The sequence below is a fragment of the Haliotis rubra genome, unplaced genomic scaffold (genome assembly GCF_003918875.1).
Source record: "Haliotis rubra isolate DU_JTF1 unplaced genomic scaffold, ASM391887v1 Scf1085, whole genome shotgun sequence".
NCBI lineage: Eukaryota > Metazoa > Mollusca > Gastropoda > Lepetellida > Haliotidae > Haliotis > Haliotis rubra.
This window is the reverse complement of record NW_025764987.1, coordinates 132,800-155,159: the sequence shown is the minus strand read 5'-3', so window position 1 is coordinate 155,159 and position 22,360 is coordinate 132,800. Positions and strand designations below refer to the sequence as shown.

Sequence of the window (22,360 nt, the reverse complement as noted above, 5' to 3'; positions counted from 1 at the left end):
TGATCACTGGATTGTCTGTTCCAGACTGGATTATTTACGGACCACTGCCATATAGCTGGAATATTGTTGATCACTGGATTGTCTGTTCCAGACTGGATTATTTACGGACCACTGCCATATAGCTGGAATATTGTTGATCACTGGATTGTCTGTTCCAGACTGGTTTATTTAAGGACCACTGCCATATAGCTGGAATATTGTTGATCACTGGATTGTCTGTTCCAGACTGGATTATTTACGGACCACTGCCATATAGCTGGAATATTGTTGATCAGTGGATTGTCTGTTCCAGACTGGATTATTTACTGGACCACTGCCATATAGCTGGAATATTGTTGATCACTGGATTGTCTGTTCCAGACTGGATTATTTACGGACCACTGCCATAAAGCTGGAATATTGTTGATCAGTGGATTGTCTGTTCCAGACTGGATTATTTTACGACCACTACCATATAGCTGGAATATTGTTGATCACTGGATTGTCTGTTCCAGACTGGATTATTTAAGGACCACTGCCATATAGCTGGAATATTGTTGATCACTGGATTGTCTGTTCCAGACTGGATTATTTACGGACCACTGCCATATAGCTGGAATATTGTTGATCAGTGGATTGTCTGTTCCAGACTGGATTATTTACAGACCACTGCCATATAGCTGGAATATTGTTGATCACTGGATTGTCTGTTCCAGACTGGATTATTTACGGACCACTGCCATATAGCTGGAATATTGTTGATCACTGGATTGTCTGTTCCAGACTGGATTATTTTACTGACCACCGCCATATAGCTGGAATATTGTTGATCACTGGATTGTCTGTTCCAGACTGGTTTATTTACGACCACCGCCATATAGCTGGAAAATTGTTGATCACTGGATTGTCTGTTCCAGACTGGATTATTTACGGACCACTGCCATATAGCTGGAATATTGTTGATCACTGGATTGTCTGTTCCAGACTGGATTATTTAAGGACCACTGCCATATAGCTGGAATATTGTTGATCACTGGATTGTCTGTTCCAGACTGGATTATTTACGGACCACTGCCATATAGCTGGAATATTGTTGATCACTGGATTGTCTGTTCCAGACTGGATTATTTACGGACCACCCACTGCCATATAGCTGGAATATTGTTGATCACTGGATTGTCTGTTCCAGACTGGTTTATTTAAGGACCACTGCCATATAGCTGGAAAATTGTTGATCACTGGATTGTCTGTTCCAGACTGGATTATTTACGGACCACTGCCATATAGCTGGAATATTGTTGATCACTGGATTGTCTGTTCCAGACTGGATTATTTACGGACCACTGCCATATAGCTGGAATATTGTTGATCACTGGATTGTCTGTTCCAGACTGGATTATTTACGGACCACTGCCATAAAGCTGGAATATTGTTGATCAGTGGATTGTCTGTTCCAGACTGGATTATTTACGGACCACTGCCATATAGCTGGAATATTGTTGATCACTGGATTGTCTGTTCCAGACTGGATTATTTACGGACCACTGCCATATAGCTGGAATATTGTTGATCACTGGATTGTCTGTTCCAGACTGGTGGATATTTACTGGACCACCGCCATATAGCTGGAATATTGTTGATCAGTGGATTGTCTGTTCCAGACTGGATTATTTACGGACCACTGCCATATAGCTCGAATATTGTTGATCACTGGATTGTCTGTTCCAGACTGGATTATTTACGGACCACTGCCATATAGCTGGAATATTGTTGATCACTGGATTGTCTGTTCCAGACTGGTTTATTTACGGACCACTGCCATATAGCTGGAATATTGCTAAGTGCAGCGTTAAACAACAAGCAAAGAATTGCTCTGTCATAATGCTTGCTCTAAACATAAATCCTTATTGACCTCTTGTTTTCTGTGTGCAGTTTTCCTGGTTAGTGAAACATTTCCTTGTATTTCAGAGAAAATGTCGAAAGTGGCAAAGAAAGGGGCGGAGCTTTTGTTGTATATCACCGTGGTGAGGTGGTGGTTGACATGTGGGCAGGCTATGCAGATCCGGAAGCTGGAAGACGATGGGCCAGTGACACCATGTCTGTTGCCTTCTCCACTACAAAGGGCATTGCTGCTATAACTGTGGCCAGGATGGTAGACAGGTGAGTTAACAAACTCTACAGGTCCAGAGAATGTAATGCAGGAGCAGTTACAGCTTTTCTGAGAAAGGAAGGGTGCACAGTTCATTTGCAATGGTCATTTAATAAATTTTCAGGACAAAAGGGGTGTGCACACAGACACAAGCACGCGCGCACGCACACGCACATGCACACACACACACACACACACACGTAGATCTGGGTTAGAATTGGTCTTTAACAACCCATGCTTTCATAAAAGGCGACTAACATAAATCGGGTTGTCAGGCTCGTCCACTGACATGCATTGTATCCCATTGCGTAGATCAATGTTCATGCTGTTTATCACTGGATTGTCTGGTCCAGAATGGATTATTTACAGACCATGCCATGATATAGCTGGAATATTGCTGAGTGCGGCGTTAAACAACAAAACCAATACACTCAATATGCTCATAATATCACTTACTGACTTGTCAAGTTCAAAAAGTTATTATTAACAGGCCACTACAGTCCGTTTGGGTTCAAATGAGAACAATGAATGATTAATATCTCAAAACAAAACATAAATAAGACACATGGTCCTGAAACCTCTGTACCCAACAGGATCTGAAATCTGACATTTTATGATCGATCATGGAATAAGTTGTTTAAGAAACTATCATGTAATATTGTTCCATTTTCACGCTTCACATAGAGGGTGATTAACGGCTGGTGGAACAGCACCGCTGTTTCCTGACAAGTAGATGTCATCTCACCTGGCTGTGCTGAGCTGCATCTGAAGTGTATGGTGGTGCTGTTCCACAAGCCATTTGTCACCCCTATTTCGACTTATTTAGTCATTCATCATTCTCATTTGAACCCAAACAGGTTGTACATATATTAACTGGAATAATGCCGAGTTCGGCATGAAACAACCAATAGCTAAAAATATAGCAGCTGCCAATGTTTGTTTGTTTGTTTGCTACAGACTCATTCCAGTTACATTCAGACACTTGACGGGCCGGGGGGGTAGCCTAGTGGTTAAAGCGCTATTCGTCACCGGAGACCCGGGTTCGAATCCCCACATGGGTACAATGAGTGAAGCCCATTTCTGGTGTCCCCCGCCGTGATATTGCTGGAATATTGCTAAAAGCGGCGTAAAACCAAACTCAGTCAGTCAGTCAGACACTTGACGTAAGTTCCATAGACTTACATGTTATTTCAGTGAAGCATAAATAATTTTCGTAAAGTGAGTTTAGGATAGATCTTTGTAAAATATGACAGGCAAATGTGAAATCATCTCTGCTCTGCGCACACAATTTCAGTTCAATTTTCCGACCACTATTTAACTAATGACATCACATTTATCAACATAGGTATGGCTATACAATGCACAATCCCATAGGCGGGCGGTGGGGTAGCCTAGTGGTTAAAGCGTTGGCTCGTCACGCCGAGGATCCGGGTTCGATTCCCCACATGGGCACAATGTGTTAAGCCCATTTCTGGTGTCCCCCGCCGTGATATTGCTGGAATATTGCTAAAAGCGGCATAAAACTAAACTCAGTCAGTCAGTCAGGCAGACAATCCCATAGGCCGCCATGTTAAAGGAGTTCACGGCACTGTACATACGTTGATTCAACTGTTATTCTGTTGATTCGATAAATAAGCAACGGAAAATGAAACAGACATTGTTTTATTGTAGGTAAGAAGATTCCTCACAAATGTGCAAAATTTGACTTGGATCTTACAAAAAATAAATTTATGCTACACTAAATTTACATGTAAGTCTATCGAAATTACGTCAAGTGTCTTAATATAACTGGCACGGGTTTGTAAGTTCATCTGTCTCATAAATAAACTTTGGTTCCAGACCTATATGGATTCACTTTGCCAATGTAACATTAGTTTTTAGCCCTTCATCCTTTGCATCCTAACAAAAGAGTTGTTTTATTGAGATCTTTAATGCTAACAAAACCAAAATTATTATTAACTGCTAACCGCTTTGATTGTGTTGTTCTCATATTATTACCAGGGGATGGTTGGACTACAAGAAACCTGTGGCCCATTATTGGCCAGGGTTTGCCCAGAATGGAAAAGGGGAGATAACTGTGGAACAGCTGTTAGGACATCAGGTTGGTGATTTGTTTCATCACAATCTGTTCTTGAACTTTCTGGATAACCTGTTTATATAAGTTAAGTTTTAATCCTATGCATTTTGCAGTTCAGGTATTTTCAATTTTCCTCCCTTTTTTGTCGGAATTCTAACATGTTGATCGCAGGATAAGAGTGTTCGAGTTTATTTCGCAAACATTAGAATCACCTTGATTATGTTTTTTGTGGCATGGTACCCTTGTGGTTAAAGCGGTCACTTGTCTCAGAAAATACCTGGGTTCTATTCCCCACATGTATACAATGTGTGAAGCCTTTTCTGGTCTCCCCCCGCTTCGATATTGCTGTGTAGGAAAATGGGTTTTTCTTTGGGAGTAAATGTTATTTTTCACGCTATTGGGTTTGTTCACGCTAGTTGGTTTGTAATTTAGTGGGAAGTTTTACGTAGCAATTTCCGGGAGTAAGTGATTTCTTCAGAGGTTGCTTGTAGTGCATAAAATTCCACTTTTTACCTTTGTTTGGCTGTAAAATTCCGTTGGAATTATTCCTTTCCTGGACAGTTTACAGTCACGGCATGCGCTGCTTCACAGTTCCTGCTAGTAACACTTGCATGGTTCTGTTTGTTGCAGTTTAAGCCCTGTGCGTTGTGCTGTGCGCACTACCGCCACAGGATGGTCATAAAGTGTGCCTCCGGTGTTTAGCCGAGGACGCTCACGACGATCAAGGATGTTCATAATAAACGCCCTTGCGTCAATATTCCTGTTACACTATGTTGTGTTATGTTACACATATACATATTTCATACATTTACACTCAACGTGGCTCATAGTGGCCGAGGTTGTGTTTTTTTGTCTGGGTTTCTGCGTCTCACACGCATTCTTTCAGGCACGCAGATTTTATGTTTTTCACTAATCTGCTTCAGGTGGGGGATAATATTTGATGGAAGGTTTCTAAGGAAATCCCTTTATCGTTCCCCCACAAACAATGTTGCTGCCTTAAATATTGACTCAATTGCTTCACTATTTCAGCAACATATGCTGCAGCAGATGACTAATGTGAAGTCGATGATTGACAGTGCGATGTCTGGGCTCAGTTATGAGCTCGGCTCGCAACGTGTTTATCTCGATGGTAAAGTTGTCGTCCGTGAAATCCCTTGTTGACACGGTGCTGTCTGGGTTCCGCAAGGAGCTCAGCATGCTTGTCGTCGGGGGTGGATCGGACGCATCTGGGGGGGTTGGCTGCGGGGAACGCGCCTGCTCCCAGGCAGCTTGATCCTGGCTTCGGCTCAGGTGATGGTGTGCCTTTGGCGCGCCTTGTGGCGACCTAGCTTCGGGCTCAGGTTATTCACAGGCGCCTGGTGCCAGCGATGCAGGTTTCACCCTGTCTTCGGTTGTTGCACTGACTGGCGGTCACCTCGTCGCCTAGTGGTCAGTCGGGGTTGCCCGGGAAACCTGTAGCGGCAGGTTCCTCTCCGGTCTGGGTTCTACCGTGTACACCAGGGGAACCCTGCATTGCCAGGCTACTCCCAGGTGTCTTGGGACCGGGGATTGGACTAGCACCAACCTGGGCTTCGGCCCCGGTATGGAGCAGATCCCCACCACTGTTAGCTGAGGTCTCGGCCTGATGTCTATCGATGCCCTGGCCAAGAGGCCGTTGAGTGTAACGGAGCTACCGATCACCTCGACGCACCAAGGTCTACCTGTGTACACCAGGGGAACCCTGCATTGTCAGGCTACTCCCAGGTGTTTCAGGATCAGAGTTCGAACTCGAACCGCCGACCCGAGCGCATATATATATATATATATATGGGTATTTATATAGCGCTATAGGCTAAGTTTGACCATATGCTCAGTGCGCTTTTGGAGAGTACTGGGGGAACCCTGATTTATCAGGCTAGCTACTCCTACGTGTCTCGGGATCGGGGTTCGGTCTAGAACCGCTGAGCTACGGCTCTGCGGATGCTCTGAACCCCATGAGAAGCACCGACCCAGGCTTCGGCACTGGTAGGGCGCAGATTCCCTTCGCCGGTAGTTCGGGTCTCGGCCTGATGTCTATCGACGTCTTGACCAAGATACTATCGAGTGTGCTGGGTGTGTCGGTTACCTCGACGCTCCGAGGTCTGTGCTTGGGAAACCTTGATTTATCAGGCTTCTCACATGTGCCTCGTACAGTGGACAAGTCAATTTGAGCTTCGGCTCATTTCGCTACTTTAAACTTGCCACTGAGTAGGTTTGTACCTGAGGCAAGTGCGAGATAAAATCACGGCTGTGTTGCCTCGGGTGTTGTCCACGTCGAATACCCGAACCGTTGGAGTTCGCCTCCCTGAGTGAAGCCTGCTTCCAGCAAGGCATCCGGGACAAGGCCTCACACTCTACCGTCAGTCTGTCGTTCTTTCCCCTTAACAGCTCAACGCTGTATGCTCCACTCGGCGCATCTCTCTGCTCTGCTGAGGGAGCTGGTGGAAAGGGGAAAGAGCGCCTGTGATTTTTTGTCGGCGACTCTGGGCGGCATCACACGGAGGTCAACTCTCATCTGGCTAGGGACTGCATTGTAGCTGTGCCAGCCAAATGATGAGTGCGGTTATGGGCCTATGGCGCCTCGGACTGTTCGAGGAATACGGAAGTCTGTCGAGCTTCTCGTTAATTCCTCAGGTGCCCAGGCACCTGCAAACGTTAAGTTGCCGACTGCAGGGGTTTACTGTATTCTGCCACAAACCCCGGTCGGATCGATACACGCCAGTGTCAGCTTCCCGAGAGACGGCGAAATGACTCTGTGGCAAGATCCAATCTCTGCTGGGCAAGGCAACCAGCGTGGTGGTTTCCAATGGTCAGAAAAATGTGGGGTTTGTCTCCATTTATTTCCTCGTTGCCATTAAGAATGGAATGTTCAGACCCATTCTCATCTGAGAGCTGAACAAGTTAATAATAGAGGTACTGTCCTTCAAGATGGAGACACCGTGCTTAGTGATCTCATCTGTCGAGACAGGGGATTGGTGCACGTCAATCGACCTCGAGGTCGTGTACCTCCTTGTTCCATTGCACCCTGATTTCAAGATTTACCTTCAGTTCTTGTTTGACGGGACGTGCTACCAGTTTCGTGTGCTCCCCTTAGGCTACATTACGGCGCCAAGGGTGTTCACCAAATTGAGGTTTATTACAGCCCAGATAGCCAGATCGCAGTGCAGGTGTTGTCACCCGTACCCAGGCGACTGGCTCATCGTGGTTTTAGAATAACTGTTGAGTCTGGGGACCTCACCTTGGCTGAATTGTCAACCTCACGCAGTCAGGTGGACAGACGTCAGGCATCTCTCTGAGGGGCTCCCTTGGAGACAGCGTCGTTCTCAGTCCAGCCAGATACATCCCTCCCAGGTCAGGGCGATGTTCTGGGCGACCTGCGGTCTCTTGACGACAAAGTCACAACCTGCACATCAATGTGCTGGAATTGACAGCAGTCAGGTTGGTGTTCGATCCCGCACGCCGGGATTCGAATTACCTTTTCGTCCAGACAGTCTCACTCTGAACAGGGCGCCACACCCGAATCCTCGGATTCACAGGGTGGCTTGGCCTCTGTCGGGTCTAACCCCCAGAAACGCGGAATTCCTGCAACCGTTGCAGACACAATTCTGGCTTCGAGGCGGGATTCGACACCCGTTCAGGGTGTTGATAGGTGGGGTGCGCTGGTGTGCAGATTTCATAATCCATATTCTGCGGATTTAGTTCGGATATTGGAGTTACTATAACCTCTTTTTGGTTGAGAGCCTTATGACCTCCACCATTCCCGGGTACTCCATGGCTATTTCTACATTTCACACCTCATTCAATGGTGCTCTGCCTAGGCAGCACCCTCTCGTACAGTGCTTTGTAGCTGGCATGAACAGGGGTCGACCGCCGCGGCGGCGACCCAGCCCACCTTAAAATTGCCAATTATTCTCAAATTGGCTGTCTGGCCCTGACTTTTCAAGTATATCGTCTCTCTCACTTCACTTGTTGACGTGGAAGACGGCTTTACTTTTTTAGGTGAGCTCTGGTAGAAGGGTCAGGTACATCCATGCGATACCCACTGACCCGACACTGACAGTATTTTATACTGATCATGTCCGTATTCGCCTCCCGGATACCTACCACACTCTCAGTTCGATATTGCTTTCCACGTGGCTGCTCATATCGAACTTCCACCCCTTACCCAGCCTTCCACACCGGGGACCAATCTTTCGATTGCTCACCCGTGACTGTAACGAACGAACAAAAGGGATCCGTATGGGTACCCATGTGTTCTGTTTGGTGGCGGGAAGACTGGGGAGTCTGCTAGCAAGCGGACTTTATCTCGTTGTCTTGTTTCCGTAATTGTTTGATTACAATGCTAAGGTTTACCTTCCCCCCAGGGGTTGAACGCAGACTGGGTAGGGCAGATGCCGCTTTGTTGGCAATACACAGCGGCACTGCTCAATGAAGAGATCGGTTCTGTCGCTATCTGGAGCCGGCAGAACGCCTTCATTCGCCATTACCGACTTGACACGCATTCTAAGGATCGTGCTCGGTTCAGTCTTTCGGTTCTCTCCAGTGGTGAGTGTCCTGCCACCCTGACCAAGTTATTAACTGGTCATTGGTATCAGTTCTGTGTTCAATGTCGATATGGTTCATATCGCTACATCTAATTAGCCTTACCACCCTTTCGGGATGGGTTGGGTTTGGGTGTACATTCATCCCTTACGTCCTCTTCACTTAAAGGCAAGAGGGCGGGGTCGGTTTTGAACACTTTAACCAGTCATATGCTATTAATCCGTCTTGCGATGGAATTGGGTACGAACCCCCCATGGGTCACTGTTTGGTATGCCTCTCTTCGAGCATGTCACGTGACCAGGTTAGTGTAATGGTGAGCCAACACGTTTGGCTAGGCTTTTAGCTATTCAGGGAATTTTTGTACACTTACAGTTTTTTCCCTCTGCCGGAGACTGCGGTATTTGGGAGTCTGTGTTAATCAGCTTTGTGGGATGGTGGTCTACACTCACCCTCCTCACGCCCAGAGTGTTTGGTGGGGATGTTTTATCCTGTTTTTCACTCGTACAATGCATGCTGTTTGTACTCTTTTGATTTCCTCAGAAAGTTTTTAGCGAGGCTAATAATTTCTCTGGGTTTTATCGAGGTCTCGGCAAGCCCTCTTCCAAACAGGAGGGGTGCATTCGAGCATTAGTTTGCAGTACTTATTAGCTCGACTCCTTGGTTATTGGCTTTTTAGCGTTTAAATTTTTACGCTTTCCCTACCCTTATACCTCTCGCCACGCTTCTCTGGCTGGGGCTATATTAGGGTTGGGAGTTGTTTCGGCATGTCCCCATACATTCCTTTCCATTGTAATGGTTGGGGGTGGGGTTTTATGTCATTGATTTGAGCCAATTGACATAAAAGTTTGGGCTCTCTTGTTCACGCTCCCGTCTGATTGACATCAGCGGTCAGGTGGTTCGGTAAGTGTTGTTTTTTATTTCCGTATCGGTTGTAGATTTCACTTCACCACGGGTTTAGTTGTTGCCAGACAGAATGCCACTCCCTTCTCAAATATCTTTGGGAGTCTGTCATATGCTTATATGTACCCCAATGAGGACTTCTTCTGAAAAAGAATTATACAAACCTGTAGAGGTTATGAATTCTTTGAAGAAAGTCCTCCTTGGGGTACGGCCACCCGCCTCCCCTCATTCTGTCTGACACGTTCAGCATGAAAAGTGAGGTACGAGGTAGACGGCGAGAGTTACCTGCTCTTGGCTGTAGGGGGGCCCTGTATGGGTGGTCTCCCAAGACAAAACAAGTTTTTTGTTTTGTAAATATTTTATTAAAAAAAATAGTTACAACTGTCGTAGGATTTAAAATGGACATTTAGATGCATATATGTACCCCAAGGAGGACTTTCTTCAAAGAATTCATAACCTCTACAGGTTTGTATAAATTTAGTGAATATCTACTTGCTGCTAACAGTCATTTTCGTTTTTGTCATTAAGCATTATTGCACATACTCATATTGGATGCCTCGGATAGTTTTATGAATACAGTGACATTTATTGTGCAACATGTGAAGTGTTGTTATAGTTAAAGTGTGTGTTATCAGGGTGGCAAGGTGTCCCTCATTGGATGCCTCGGATAGTTTTATGAATACAGTGACATTTATTATGCAACATGTGAAGTGTTGTTATAGTTAAAGTGTGTGTTCTCAGGGTGGCTTGGTGTCCCTCGGCAACAAGACAAGTCTGTTCGATTACCGTGACAACCAGGAAGAGTTCACCCGCCGACTGGAGAAAGTGACGCCCATCTGGAAACCAGGTCTCCATCTTGTCACCATTTATTTCAGTGTTTGAGTGAGTGAATGAGTTTGGTTTTATTCCGATTTTAGCAATTTTCCAGCAATATCACGGCAGAGGACACCAGAAATGGGCTTCAGTGTTTGAAACTCTGTCAAGTTCTTTGTCATAGTTATAATATAATAGATGATTAAAGTTTAAGGTTATCTCCAGATCCCTGGCCCGTTTCCCAACCTACTTCAGCTCACTTTCCAAATTTCCCCTGCAGAGATTCCTATTTTCAAAGGATCTGGGTACCTTGGTCTAGCTTAGTGACTGAACAACTAACTAGCATATATACATATATACTTTGTTCAGGGTGTGCTTGTAAGCCAGTCATCTTAATTCCCCAGTTCTGTGTGCAGAGTTACATCCCTTAAGAATGTCAGGATCCAAAGGGATTCCTATCTTCCAATCATCTGTACACCTGATTCTAGCATAATAACCGAATCAGTGACTGGGTTATATTCTTTGTTCAATGGTAGCTGGTAAGCCACGCATCTGAAGGGCCACAGTTGTCTGCGCAGAGTTACATCCCTTGTCAGGATACAGTGATCATGTGTTTGATTCCCAACTTGGCCTGATCAGGGGACGGTGGGGTAGCCAAGTGGTTAAAGAGTTATCTCCTCACGACGAAGACCTGGGTTCGATTCCCCACATAGGTACGACGTGTGAAGCCCATTTCTGGTGTCGCCCCGCTGGAATATTGCTGGAATATTGCTAAAAATGGTGTAAAACAAACTCAATCACTCCCACGCTCACCTGATTATATTTTAAGATCATCAGCTTGTGGGTTTCACCCAAGGGTTACTGGAAAATGTCAAAAACCGGCATCACTTTAGGCTATCCCCCCAAACCAAGTTGGTTTGCCATGATATAGCTGATAAAAGGTTCAAAATAGCATAAATTTAAAACCGAACTCACTCACTCTCTCTTTGTTCAGGCACCCGTCATGGTTACCATGCCATCACGTATGGTTTCTATCTGGACACACTGGTGAGGATGGCTGACCCAAAACACAGAAACATGACGCAGCTATTCAGGGAGGAGATCGCCGAGCCATTTGGTGAGTGATGAAAATATATTTAGGGCTCCTTGCCTCTAGGCAGGAGACCTATTGTAATCGTTCGGATTATTATTATTATTTATTATTCCGCTGATTTTTGTACCAAACATAACTCAAATAGCAAATATCTCAAGAACTAATTGTTCCAACACTTCCAAATTTCTTGTACAGATGCACAATCGAATTCCCAACAATTTTGCCTGGACGGGTCAAGTCGCTAAAACGTACCGTTTGGCAGTTATTTTTGTTTTCAGTTTTTGGCCATGTTTTTCAGCAGTTTTCTGAGTAGTTGGCTGCCAAAATGTGCAATTTTTAAACTTATCCTATCTCACGACTTCATTCGACCATGAGTGGAAACGAATTAAAACTTGCTTCAGGCCTACCTTGCCCCTCTCCCGTGCTGAGCGTGCCTTCCTGTCTCAGTCGTGCTCACTAGTCCATGACAGCACGAGGCATGCGCAGTCCTCACCCACGTGATCACCTCACATACTCATTCTCTTTCTTGTCACTCCACTGAGTGGACGTGAAATTTTTTCGTCTGAGAATTGCTCAAAATGGTTAAGTCTGTTCAGGCCAGTAAACGGAAGTTTTGCGCCCGTTGTAATAAAGTATTGTCTGCATGGGACCCACACACATCGTGTGTTGATTGTGTGGGTTTTTGTGACTGGGACACACGCTGTCCTAAGTGTTCCGGACTGTCTAATCAGGCGTTTAAATCTTACAAACGTGCTTGTGCCAGACGTTTGGCAGATAGGGCTAGGACTAATTCTGCGGGGTCTGGTCCATCTCCCGCTAAGAAACAATGCTTAGATTGCCCCACCCTCACTGCTCACCGTTCTAAATCGCCCGTCTCTCCTGACGAAGATTTATGGACGCTTCGTCGGATTCCTATTTATCTGAGAACGTTAGAAGGCTTTTAGGGGAGCTTCCCTCACCCAGTTTAAGTTCTCATGAGCATACCAGGTGGTAATGACCGATATTTCTTCTACGCCAGACCTGCAATCTACATTATCTCGTAGGTCTGTTTCTTCGGAACGATCACAGACTTCGAGAACTTCTAAGCATTCATCGTCGAAGCGGGGATCGGCGCGGTTGGAACGTACCCGCTCTCCTATTTCCACGGTTTCATCTCACCGGAACAATTCACCCACACGAGTTGAGTCACCATCTGGTGCGAAAGTTCGAATGCGTTCTTCCACGGCTGGGAGGAGTTGCTCTTGTCGGCCTTCTAACGTACCAGTTCCAATTAATTCATTCCCGAGCCGGCTCACACGGCCGAGCCGGTTCACCATGCCGAACCGGCTTACCCTACCGAACCGGCTCACCAGTACATGTTCGAATGGGTTCACCTGACCGAACTGATTCACATACTCGTAGGGGTTCACCTGACCGAACTGATTCACGTAATCAAATGGGTTCACCTGACCGAACTGATTCACGTGATCGAAGGGGTTCACCAGGACGAACGGGTTCACAGTCCCGACTCAGTTCACCTCAACATAGGTTTCAGTTCGACACACCATCTCATAGTCGAATCAATTCACCACAGCATTTTGATTCCCGTAGTCGTTCAGTCTCACCTGGTCGAGGTGGTTGGCCATTTCGATCCGGTTCACCTAGCCGTACGGTGTGTTTTCGTCAGAGTGATTCTCGTAGTCGGTCTCATTCACTTCAGGTGAATCAGGATATCCCATCTTGTCAGTCTAGACTCAGTAGCGTAATTTTGCGCACACTGTAACAAAATTTACTTCCTCGGATCCCCAATCGTCATGTTTCTGGAGCAAACGTTGTCGGGAATGTGCTCCCTTATTAAGGACGTTTTTAGAGCATGTAGACATGTTTGCTCCCGATGGCTGGCAGATAGAGCTCGTTATACTTCAACAGTTGATCACCTGACAAACCCCCGCTTTTAACGACCGGGATTAACTGCTCGTCGTCCGCAGATTCCCATGTCGGACGGTCATTTTTTTATGGGCGCATCATTAGATGTCTTCTCGTGGTTCCACCTCATCAAAACGCTCTGTGCTGCCAGTTGACTCACACATCCGATCTACATCGTCAAATCGCCGAACCGATTCACCACACTGAATCGGTTCGCCATACCAATTGGATTCACCACACCCAATCGGTTCGCCATACCGAATGGATTCACGACACCGAATCGGTTCGCCATACCGAATGGATTCACCACACCCAATCGGCTCGCCATACCGAATGGTTTCACCAGACCGTACCGTCAAATTGCCGAACCGATTCACCACACTGAATCGGTTCGCCATACCAAATGGATTCACCAGACCGAACCGTTTTCGCCACGCTGCATGTGAATACGACATCGACTCAGTTCGCCATAATATTAAGACTGACGACATCGACTCTGTTCGCCATAATATTAAGACTGTTTCTTATCGCCGAAACAGTTCACATCATCGATTCAATTCAGCACCGAAACGATTCACCTCGGCCGGAACATTTCACCTCACCTCACCGGTTCATCTGAACGTTCTAGATCTCTCCATCAGCTGAGATCAGTTAACCGTTTCGGATTAGCGAACCGATCCAGATCAGTCACGATTCAGATCACATCGGACTGATTCAGATCACGTCAACTTTCCGGCTCACCACCCTGAACTGATTTACCAGCCGGCTCGTACCTTTTCACCAGGTCGATAGCTCCCTATCGTCGAACCAGTTCACCTGGCCGTTCAAGATTAATGTACAGAGGTAGTAGCTATGTGCTTCACCATGCGATTTGATTTACATGTGATGTTAGTAAGCGGTCATCATCTCGAGATATCACGCCGGCACTTGGCGGCCTGGCGATCCCAGTTCTCAAGCGTCCTCCGTGACCGGGGCTAATCTCATTCCAGATTTAATCTACCATCCGATCTTCACTTTTGATGAATGATTCCGTTCAACGATTCTTCCCTTCGGTGTAGATATCAGTTCTGCAACCACCCGATATGGCATAACTAGATACGCTTGCTAGCCAGGAATACTCTACGACGCTCGGATGAGTCTTGTTACTACAGACTACTGGTAACAGTGTGTTAGTGTATCACTGGGTACAATTGTTGCAGACGGCTCGTCATCTTCAGCTCCCTTTGTTTTACATGATAAGCAAGTTTCTGGACAGATAACAAATGGGTGAAGTTCTTGCGCATGGTACCAGCAATGTTTTGTCAAATAGCCAGCATAGCTCAGCCCGGAATTTATGGGTTGCGACTCGCCCGGTTAACCAAAGACCATGTTGTCCGTATTTTTTGTCACTCGTGTGTAACGTTTGCAAATGGCGGACTACTGTTTGTTTACCGGAATTTGATGATTAGAGTGACTATGAAGTGCCCTTGCAGAATTCTCTTGGTCCCATGAATCGGATACCAAGTCCAGCTTTTAAATGCAAGTAACAACGAACGCTGCCATTTCCCGGTAAGAGTGAATGTGTCGGGATTTTGACAGCCAGTCGAGAGAGACTGCTTATTGAGGGTGACGGACAGAAACACCCGTGAACGGTTTGACTAGTTCAAGCACTAAGTTCAGAGGTCACTGCATTATGCAAGGACTGTCACCAAGCAGTGATCTACTACCTATATCACTCCACCTGGCGCACCATTATTTTGTTCGGACAAAAGAAACGTTCCTGAGGTCACCGATCCTACGAATTTCTACAATTTGTTTATAATGTGAACGTTCCTGTAGATTGACTGACAATCTCCATGCGCCGAACATACTACATCGAGCACTCCGTCAGAGCTGACGTAGTTGCTCGACTTATTGAACGTTCTTATATCAGGAGATATCTTTTTGTCAGAGGCAAGAGTGGTTAGACCTCTCATTTCCCTCGACCTGCGATGGCCGTGGGGTAGCCTAGTGGTTAAAGCATTGACTCGTCACGCCCAAGACCCCGGTTCGATCCCCACATGGGCACAATGTGTTAAGCCCATTTCTGGTGCCCCCCGCCGTGATTTTGCTGGATTATTGCTAAAGGCGGTGTAAAACTAACCTCAGTCAGTCAGTCAGTCAGTCCCTCGACCTGTGAGACGCCTACCTTCACACCTGGATACATCCAGACTATCGGAAGTATCTTCGATTTACTTTTATGGGGAGTCCTTGATACCAATGGAGGATCCTGCTGTATGGGAATATGTGCAGCCCCGTGGCTTTTTGCTCAGATACCCATTCTGATAACAAGCTACCTGCATTGTGGAAGCGTGACAATTGACAACAATATCGACGACTGTGTTCAAGCCCAGCAGGATCCCAGTCGTCCTTCCTTTCCACAGACAGTTCATCATCAAGTTGCTCACGCAATTAGGATGGCTGCTAAATTCGGAGCAATCAGGGGTAACACCGACCCGCTGTTTCTTCTTATTGGGACCATATTTAACACGACAGGTCATGATGTTTGTGCCCCAGGAGAGGTGGGACAAGATTCAGTTCAACGCACCACTAGTGTTGGTCCAACCCACACCTTTTCGCCAGTGGCAGAAGTTACTAGGGTGGTTGGCGTCGGCACAAGCGCTGACTTACAGGGGCCAGCTGCAGCTTGCCCTCTTCAGATGGTTCTGTGCCCATACATCGGGGACGACAACCCCAGGGAGTTGATTCGTCTTCCCGCACAACTACATTCAGTCTTTCGTTGGTGGCTCAACAAGTGGAATGTTTGTGTTGGAGTCTCTAGGGTGCCCTTCATACCGACTCAACACCTATTCGTTGGCACATCATGCAAGCTGGGGCGCTCACTTTCTCCATCAAGTGGCCTAGCAGTGGTCATCAGGAGAAAGGGCCCTTCATCACAACGAATTGGAATTCAGCACTGTCATTATCGCCTGTTCGGCACTTGGGACAACCATCAGCTTCAGCGCAGATGATCACCAGTTGCGATCATTTCTGCTTTGTGTACAATCTGAATAAAATTCTGAATTCTGGGCGTGACTGATTACACTCGTTAAGCTACGTCCTTTCACTTTGTGAAGTTAGTGACTGAACACCACATTGCTCGGGAATCCCGGTCCCTGGGAGCACTTGTGCTTAGTAAGTCAATGGGTTCGCACTAACCCTCGCACGTAGTAACTTGGTAGTTATTGGCCTACCTTGTAGTTGCTTCCTACGGTTGTTTGGGCATAACGCTTAGCTGTTATCGCTTGAACTTCGGGTACTCTATGACCCACCTTCCTACCGTGGGATAAGTGCAAGTCGTGAGATAGGATAAGTTTAAAAATTTGGAAATTTTAACTATAAATTGTATATTTATATACTTATCCTATCTCACGCTGATAAAGTCCTCCCTACCTCCCACTACATAGATTACCACCGTTCGGTTTTGTCCTTTTATGGCTCCAAGATCAAGAATGAGTATGTGAGGGTGATCACGTGGGTGAGGACTCGCATGCCTCGTGCTGTCATGGACTAGTGAGCACGACTGAGACAGGAAGGCACGCTCAGCACGGGAGAGGGGCAAGGTAGGCCTGAAGCAAGTTTTAATTCGTTTCCACTCATGGTCGAATGAAGAGAGAGAGGTGCAAGTCGTGAGATAGGATAAGTATATAAATATACAATTTATAGTTAAAAGGACAAGGTATGATAAGGGTAATTTTTGGCCCACAAACAGAATTGGCTGAACACATGTTATTTGTTTAGAGACAAGATGGCTTTGCATAAAAAAGCTATTTTTTAAATGATCTGAGGCCATAATTTCAATGCAGAGGGGCCAAAAATGGGTTTTATCAGTTCCCATGAAAAAATAACAAGAAATCTGAAATATCAGTGTGCCATAATGACTTATATACAACTATCAGTTTATTTACATATAAAACGGTATCAGTTTTGCAATAGGTATTCATGAAGAAGAAACATGTCAACATCAATCACAAGGTTTTAACTTCAAGGGGCCCAATTAGGGTTTCAATACATTGTGGACAGTAATTCAATTACTTGCCAATTGATTACAAAAAGCATATTATTGACAACTTTCTTTGCAAACATAAACTATAGGTCAATTTTACAACATGTGCTTATGATAACCAATCATGTCCCACACGAAAAATCACAGGGGCCCATTTTAGGTCTAATTACATTTTGGGCACAGCTTGATTTTAACAAGTAAGTGTTAAAAGTCAGTATTCACAACCGGTTTTAGCAAATATACAGTTAACATCTCATTCACAACATGTTATTACAATAACCAATCATGTTGCACTAAAAATCACAGGTCTTGACCTCAAAGGGGTCTATTTCAGGTGAAATTACATTCTTGGCACAGCTTGATTTAACACCATGTAAGTGTTAAAAGTCAGTATTTACAACATTCTTGCAAATATATACAGTAAACATCTCATTCTCAACATGTTGTTATAATAACCAATCATGTTGCACTAAAAAGCACAGGTCTTGACCTCAAAGGGGCCTATTTCAGGTGAAATTACATTCTTGGCACAGCTTAATTTTGACACCAAGTAAGTGTTAAAAGTCAGTATTCAAAAATCTTCAAAAAGTAATTATTCACAACTCATTCACTGCAAATATATATAAAACATCCACTTTCACTCTTCATCCACATGGTCATCAATCTCAGAATCAGTTTCTGAATCACTGTCAAGAACTGCAGCATTCAACCATGTATCACTAGAGTTGCTGGAAACAGGCATATTGTCTTGGTGTCTGCCATACCCAGATCTCTCAACTGAAAAACAGATGACTTTATATCAAAAGAAAATCCTGTTTTAAAACTTTGATATTATAAATCTATACAAGGGTAACATTACTTATTTATTTTCAAATGTCAGTAGTCTGGCCTTGAAGGCTTATGCAGATTTAATCACCACTGAGACATCAGTATTTCTGAAATTCTGTCACATTAAATAAGAAAATTGAAGAAAAAAATATTGGTTATTTTTTAGCACTCACATTATTCTTACCTTCCACCTCAAGTTTTAAGTTGTCATCTTCATGAAATGACACTCCTGAAATCAGTCCAAGCAAATTTCTCTTATCTGAAAACAAATATTTGAAATCATAAAAGAATTATCATTATGTTCAAGAAATTGGTGCTTTGTAATTTTCTAATGCTAAACATGTCAATAGGATAGTTATATAGGGAAGGGAATTGACCTCCAAAAGCATTATCAATTTGTTGAGGCCACTTTTTGATCAATTATAGATATAACATAAAAACGACTGTTAGAGCACATGAAAACAAAGGTAATCAGTCCTCAGTTTTAATATGACAATTGAAACCAATAGTCATTGATTCTGTAAACATATTTTAAGAAGAAATAGTGAACGCTTTAATTGATTATGTGATTGGTTATTGGTAATTGACTGGCAGCCCACAAAATATCCATAAACTAATTATTTGTTTGATCAGTGCACCACTAATTAACAGCTCTGGACAGTTTGTAAATATTTACTTACAGAAATTACCATACTAACATTTTGAAACAATGCTTACCTTCTACAGATTCTTTATTGTGTGGGAACAAAGTGGAAAAGTCAGTGTCTTCAGGCTTAAACAAGATTTACATGATGTTAATTCAAGTTTGTTTGAACAGTGTAACTTACATTACCAAACTTAAGAATTTTTTTTTACAAAATTTGTATTTCATGTGCACAAGTTTTGTCAGCCAATTTACAATGTTTAGCTTAACTTTTGAAGAAAAAAAGAAGAAAAGAAAAAAACAATTAGGATTTGAACCTGAATGTCTGATAACAGAAAAAATTGAGAAGCCATCACTGTATACACTAGGCTACAGATTCTACTGTTATTATTTGTCACTTTAAGCTTATATATACACTTCGCAACAATGTGTCACTTGACTGCTTGCTTTTCATAATCTGCTAGACCTTGATACAATGTTCTTATTCTAACAATATTAAATGTAGCCTGATATATCCTAGAAAACATCAAGGTACATAATTTTTGTTAAAATGTGTATGTTTATACACTGTTACATCCAGTGGAATGCCAGTGTTATTTGACATTCTACCATGACTTCAGTAAACACTGGATTGTGATTGGTTAATTAAAGTCATTCAGAGGTATATAATCACGTTATACAGGTCTCTGTTTTCCGTGCTCAATCATACATGGTTTACGGTAATGCACTATTTTTGTCTGCCCACTAACATGGCGGACACCAAACAACCTACCGATGCATCGATAAATTGCGGCGATTTTACTGTCGGAAATTACACATTTGTCTTTAAAGATGGATTTAGCGATGACGGGCTCGACTCACTACTTGCGTAAATCACAGCAATAGGTGTTTATACATACAAAAGTACTTGAAAGCATGGAAACAAATATTCAGTCGAACAAGATCAAAACATCGTCTGCTTTCGAATAAAAATTCAGCAAAACAAATACATGTATGTTTACGTTGATTCTATGTTATGTCAGAATAGATCCAGCAATAGACTGCTACATAATTTCCGTGTTAAATTTATTATCAGCTTTAAGTCAAGCGATATAAGCCACTGATCTTGATCCGGTAGCGGAGGATGCATTAACATCGAGCGGCGAAGAAATTTTAATGCCTTCCGTCCACATAAATAACAGTTGGGTTATCAATTCAAACAAAATGATATTTTGAAATTTGTACTGTTTCAAATTTAGAGGTAGTAAAACACAATAACAGAATCTGCAAACCGTTCTGTTTAGCCCAACATATTTTTTTTCTAAAAGTATATAATATCGTTGAAAAAGTTATTTAGCTTAGTCATGATCCCTCTTATCCATTACATTGCTTAATCTAAAGTAGTCTATTAAAGTATAATTAATTACCTTACCGTGTTTATGCCAGAGGTACACCCTCATGTCCTGATCCATCCTTTTGAAATCACCACAAATCTGGCTCTTTGTCAACAGACTTCGCTTGAACATGCCAGCGAATCCGATTCAATTTGAATTCACTACACTTTGAAGCCACTAGGTCACAAAACACTTTCCAAAATGTAGAAAATAATATCCGTGAGAATCGAATTTGAGCACAAAGTACACACATGAGTGTGTAAGAGTCACCACAGCTGTCGCCGCGAGCGTAGAGGTCGCGTGAAATCGTCAAGTTGACAGAGCAAAATTCAACAGTATCTAAATTCGATTTTAACCACGGACTTCGTTACAGCAAAAGCCCTACTCTTAAATTTTGTACCAGTACCAGTAATTAGATATCAAAGACTATCTCAGTCATACAATCAGGTTAACCTTAGCGCAAACTGTCAGTGGCTCTCCTGTCGCATCTTTCCAAATGTAAACAATGACTTGAGAAAAAGGTCAAGGCCATGAGGTTGCTGCCACTATTCTGGTGGGGAAAGGGTCTACGGTGGAATTTTCAAATGTGAACCAAGCTTTTAAACTTATTTGATATATGTTTTCCAACTTATCAGTTAATGATTGGTGATTGATGCACTGAAAAACAAAGCGTGATTTGTTATTACTGAATCTGGAGTTTGTTAGTCATTGACGGTTTGCCACCAAACACCCGTTTGAGGCTGATACCACTTGAGATTGGAATCTTGAGGCCGCTTCAACTGTATTGACTTCGTAACCAAAGAAAGAGCTCCACCTGAAATTGTTCATAAAATTGTCATGGTAGAATGGAGATAAACCTACTGTGTGGGAAAATCAGAGGTATATAGCGAAATTATAATAGCTCTAAATTGTTCATTTAAAACCTCACGCTGCTGGCGTTGGGTTTTAAATGAAATTTAGAGCTATTATAATTTCGTTATATACCTCTGATTTTCCCACACAGTAGGTTTATCTCCTAAGTGACAGGTGACACAGAGGGGTTTGCTAAACAGATGATAGAACAAATATGATAAAATTCTAGCATAATTACAAAGATTCTCACCTTTAGAATGCTGCCTGATCATATTTTGAAAAATCTTCTGATGTCTTCTTATTTTTCCAGCAGTGATCAACAGGGTCTCCAAAAAACTACCCTTGTTTACCTCAAAGTAATCAGCCTCGAGAGTCCCTTACGATATTGAAATTGTTTAATAAACATGTTTGATAAGTTCATTTTAGTGCTCTAAAACATTCAAAATAGTAATGAATCATGGTATAGTTGTGTAAATGTGACGGATAGTTTTCAGAGATATTACTTTACGCCAATGTTTATTTTTGAGATGTTGTATGGGGCAATTTCATACAACTGAAAAAATGTACTTTTTTAAACATTTTGATATGAGCAAAAGCGTGACCCACCACAATTTTTTAGGAGTGCATTCTAATTTACTCTCTTCATGTGTGGTGAAAAAATTGGGATGGGTCAAGCTTTTGCTCACACTTTTTTATCACTCTGAAAATATGAAAATGCAGGTTTTTCGAAGATATTGTAAAATAGGTTAACTTTGAGGTCTTCAAGGAGGGAAAAAACAGCACTAAAACATATAAAAAAAACATATGAAGGTAATTTCAACAATTCATTTAGCATTTTTTATGCTAAAATTATCATGTTGTAGAACTTTGAATATCATGAAATTTTGTGGGCCAATAAGGGCCTTTATCATACCTTGTCCTTTCCAAAATTCTGCACAAAAAGTGCCAGTATGGTAGATGATGTCTTGGTGATTCCAGAACACTAATTTTGACCATAGACCCAAGAACAACTGAGATACAGCCTTTTAAAGAGGGAACTATTTCTTCTCCGGAACTTCTATAAAGGTACATGACCCCCTCGACCCCGGCTGTATTTGGGAGATCCACTCGCCTGTCAAAACACGTGTTCTGGCTCCGTTTTGAACGATGATATCTAGTCCTCAG

At 43.5% G+C, this 22,360-nt stretch overlaps 1 protein-coding gene across 1 annotated transcript in view; it reads left to right on the top strand.

Annotated features, from left to right (window-relative positions):
- LOC124282085 (beta-lactamase domain-containing protein 2-like) overlaps positions 1-22,360 on the top strand; it is a 35,603-nt gene that overhangs the window by 5,720 nt on the left and 7,523 nt on the right. Inside the window, exons 2-5 of the mRNA XM_046718061.1 lie at positions 1,948-2,139; positions 4,130-4,229; positions 10,407-10,512; positions 11,473-11,595. Coding sequence (XP_046574017.1) covers positions 1,948-2,139; positions 4,130-4,229; positions 10,407-10,512; positions 11,473-11,595 — 521 coding nt within the window. The remainder of the gene's footprint in view (positions 1-1,947; positions 2,140-4,129; positions 4,230-10,406; positions 10,513-11,472; positions 11,596-22,360) is intronic.